This window comes from Cyprinodon variegatus, unplaced genomic scaffold (assembly GCF_000732505.1).
Source record: "Cyprinodon variegatus isolate N-32 unplaced genomic scaffold, C_variegatus-1.0 Scaffold481, whole genome shotgun sequence".
NCBI lineage: Eukaryota > Metazoa > Chordata > Actinopteri > Cyprinodontiformes > Cyprinodontidae > Cyprinodon > Cyprinodon variegatus.
Window position 1 is genome coordinate 271,342 of NW_015150934.1, and position 4,297 is coordinate 275,638.

General features: G+C 41.2%; 1 protein-coding gene across 1 annotated transcript in view; it reads right to left on the reverse strand.

The window, feature by feature from the left end:
• thbs3 (thrombospondin 3) overlaps window positions 1–1,341 on the reverse strand; it is a 37,461-nt gene extending 36,120 nt beyond the window's left edge. Inside the window, exon 1 of the mRNA XM_015390024.1 lies at window positions 1,033–1,341. Coding sequence (XP_015245510.1) covers window positions 1,033–1,120 — 88 coding nt within the window. The 5' untranslated portion in view covers window positions 1,121–1,341. The remainder of the gene's footprint in view (window positions 1–1,032) is intronic.
• Between the last annotated feature and the right edge of the window lie 2,956 nt (window positions 1,342–4,297).

The window sequence follows — 4,297 nt, forward strand, 5'->3', positions numbered from 1 at the left end:
AAAAAATCTTTCATTCCTTTAGAGACAGCATGAAAAGTCAGCTGAGTACAAAACATAGAGAGGAAAACAAGAAGAAAAGGGACAAGAAGAGAGGGACACAACCTAGAACAGATCATGGATGTCTATTCTATTAACATTTATCTATCTGGAGAATGAGGCTGTTTTATGTCTTCTCAGTTTAGAGGGGCCCCTGCCTGTCTTTGCCTAGGGCCCTACATTTCCTCAATCCGCCCCTGCACAGCTGCAGAATGTCTTCCTGATTCCATATTCTGTATTAATAATGGACCTGTTCATGGAAATATGTCAGATTATAGCTAATCTCCATCTGTAATCCTTTCCAACTGGATGCAGTCAGTTGCTTCTCCACCAAAGACTGAAGCAGGTCTTCCTGCTTTAAGTCCTGAAGATGAATTTAGAAACAAGTTTGACATGAAATCAGCAGCAGGAATCTGAAGTTGGCTTCTGAATCGGGAAATTATTAAAGGCAGATTCTGCCTTCAGCATCTTTAATCTGCTCTAATTAAAAAACAACAACATCTAGACAAATCTAACCAGGACTGGATTATTCTGAACTACTTGTAGAATTATTTAAACCAGGTCTCTGATTTATGAAACTTCAATTAAAAACCTATTTTAAAACTTTTTTCAGCTTTTTCTAGCTCTAAAACATCTAGACACCTCTGATCCTTTGATTCTCTCTTTAAACCAAAATGATGTAAATCTGTTTTGTTTAAAACTTGTAGATAATTTTTAACATTTCTATTTGATTAAAAACCCTGATTGTTGGAACTGTAACCACATTCTATATTCACATCTCTTTCTTTTTTCTCCAGGCTAGAGAAAAACCTAGAACTGCACTTTAAGAACTTTTTCTTGTTTTCACTTGTGTGAAGAAAAAGAATAAATAAAATCTATAAATAAGATTTCATTTTATTCATTAAAAAATCTTTTTAATTCCAACCTCAGTTGAACCTTCAGAAATGATCGTAATTAACCGTTAATTAACCCACCGGTCCGGTTCGGTTCGGTTACCTTGATCTTCCGCTCCGGTGTCTGGATCAGCAGCCGACAGCTGAGCGAACAGAACCGTCAGCAGAACCGGGACAGTCCAGCGCATCATTGGAGCCGCAGCGCCTCCTGGATGAAGGTCCAGAACCACCGAGGAACCCTGAGCTTTGGGTCCGGAGGAAAGAGCGCAGCTTCCGGGAGGACAGGCTGGGTCCGAACCTAAAGAAAAAGGCACCAAAGAACGAAGCAGTCCGACACGAACCGAACAGAAACTAACAGTCAGCCGCACGAGCTCACAGCTGGAAACCCACAGGCGCGCGCTCAGCCTGCAGGCGGGCACGAGCTCACAGCTGGAAACCCACAGGCGCGCGCGCGACCAGAGGGAGTTACGTTCAGGAGACAGGATCCAGATGAAAACTTGGTTTTATGATCAGGTTCTGGTTCCTGTGGTTCCGGTCCAACAGCTGCTGGTCTAAGGAGCCTTCAGGTCCAGTTCTTCTTCCCAGGATCCATTTTCCTCCTTGAGTGGAAAACATCCTGAAACATTTAGAACCTCCCAGGATCCAAACTGGATCAGAACAAATGGACTTTTTATGGGATCTACTGCCTCATGATGACCTTCTGCTTCTGGATGTTTCCTGGGAGCCTCTGGAGGCTGGAAACCAGCTGCTCTGCTCCACATGGATGAAAGCAGTTTTTCTTCTTTATTCAGAAACACCAGCTTCATTAAATATTCCTAATGCAGCAGGTTAAATAATAATTGATATTAAATAATAAATATTTCTCAGGAACCTGCAGGATTATCAACATTCATCCACCAACATTCTGCTCTGATTAAAGATGTCACTTTCAGATCAGGATTAATAAAGAATTCACTGAACTGAAAACACAGAAACCACCAGATAACAAGGAATAAAAATAACATTTTATTTTTCTGCTTTTCTTTTAATCAGATCAAAATGCTTGTTTGTTATTTTGATAAAGAGAAAACAGCGATAATGGATCATTGTTTGTTCTTCTAGACCTGAATAAACGGAGGCTGAACTTCTGAGGTTTTCTGTGGCTCAGACAGAAAAGATGTAAACAGCATGGCCTTTAATTAGCTGTTTGGTGTCATTATGACCTCCCCCAGGAGAGGGGGGGGCGCAGGCTGTAATGAAGCTGCTTCTCTGACCAGAATCCTCAAACTGCAGCGTTCTCACTGGGTGTAATCTCAGCAGGTTATGGGACACGTCAGTGTTTGGTAGGAAAGTTAGAGGAAAGTATCGGGGCAGCGCTAAGTGTTGGAATCATCACTTCAATAATCAGTAACGATCCAAACTGATCCCCCGCTGCTTCCTGATGATGTCAGGAGAAAGTCCTTCTGATGTTCCACTGAAACATGGAGCAGCTGAAAGGAGACAAACACTGAAAAGATGAAGCAGATGTTTTATTTGACTGAAGGAACAGGAAGAAGGAAGTTTAGTTAGAGGAATCATTTCCTGCAGCGTCTCCGTCTGAACCTTCCAGACGAGGAATGAAGGATTCATCAGCTGATCAGCGGAGGCTTGTGAGGACCTAAATGCAGAGATCAGGAGGCAGAAGTGAAACTTGTAGATTTAATGACAAAACTGAGACACAATTAAAAATACAAGAACTAAACGACTAGAAAACATCAGAGAAACTCACCTGGGAAGCCAGAGATGAGGAAGCAACTAAACAACAAACCAGCACTGAGTGACTGCAGAGACTGAACCAAGACGGGCTGATCAGCAGATTGGGAGCAGGTGTGGGAAAGACCACCTGAGGAAGCCAAGGGAAAGGAAATGAGCACAAGGGGGCGACAGAGAGTAACTAAAGAAGATCTAGAAATCAACTACAATGAAACACAACACAAAGAAACTAAAAATAAACCAAGATGTTTCAGAGAAAACTTAAACCTTAATTCATGAAATAAATGTGGTCATGTGACGGTGATGCAGCAACGTGTGGTTGTTTTCCATCTGATATTAACTGTAGCAATAATATCAGCAGACGTCCATCGGGGCCCAAATGTCCACATCAGTGCATCGTTTCCATAACGAAGGCTTCTGTTAGAATAAAGTGCAGAAAGTTTGTCCCTTTTCTGCTTTTAACACGTTACCAACAGTAAAGGTTTTAAAGTCTGAGGTTTCAATCTTTGGAGACTTGTTAGGGGTTAAAGGAGGAGGAGTTAAATAAAACTCTCACTATCAAACCCTGCAGAAGAAGAAAGTCTAACCAGAAAAGCAAAGCAAAGAGGCTGAGCTGCTGCAGTCTGAAGCTCCAGGTGCTTTAGGTTCATTTCTCTGATGTTTTAGGATAAAGGTGGGAAATTAACAGGCTGTTAGTCAGGAATCCAGAGCTGCTTACGGTGAACAGCAGAAATGTCAGACATCTGAGTCGGTACGTCCCAAACAGAACCAGACCGAACCGCCACGTTCAGTATGAACGCCACGGCGCCAACAGGGGTTCAACGTTCCAACTTCCACTGATTTTAGCAGATATTTATATCTAACATTCACTCCTCTAAAGAACTCTCAGTTTAGGTTGATTTTGGCTCCCCCAGTGGACAAAAGCTGAAGGAAGACAGGATTTCCCACGAGGAGCAGCGCTCAGGGTGGTAAATATCCTAATCTCCCCGCCTGCTGCTGGACTGATCTACATTTGTGTTTCTAGAAGCTGAGGGATGAATAGCGTTGAGGTTATGAATCTAACTTTGGTGGAATAACGTCGTATGACCATGCTGAAAATAGGAAAAGTTTAACTTTGTTTTTGTACCACTGAAAACATTCATTAGAAACTCTTTGAGTTGACTCTTAAACCCCTTTAGTGTTTGCAAAGCTGTTAGATATTATAATACTTTAATAGGGATTATAAGACAATAAAGGAATGAATATTTGAACCTTTGGTCGTCTGTGATTATCGATATTGTGAATGATTTATCACTCAGAACAGATTGACCCTTTTTGGTTAATTTCTTTAGGTTGGTGATTAATAACTCTGCTGACAGCCAGAGTCTCATTACTGAAAGATAACTGGATTGAAACAGTCGGTCCAGGAGTCCAACCTTTAGGTAAAAGACCAAAGAACGTTGGTGAGCGAGAAAACTACAGCTATAATCATTTAACTAATACCATTAATAGCTATTAACCTCGATTTGAGTGACCTATTAACCTGATTGACCTATTATTTCCAGACACAAGATTCACAACGTAAAATATATCTGATTCAATAAAATATGTTTTAACAAGAGAAGTTAAGATAAACCGTAGAAGGAATCCGTTCTTGG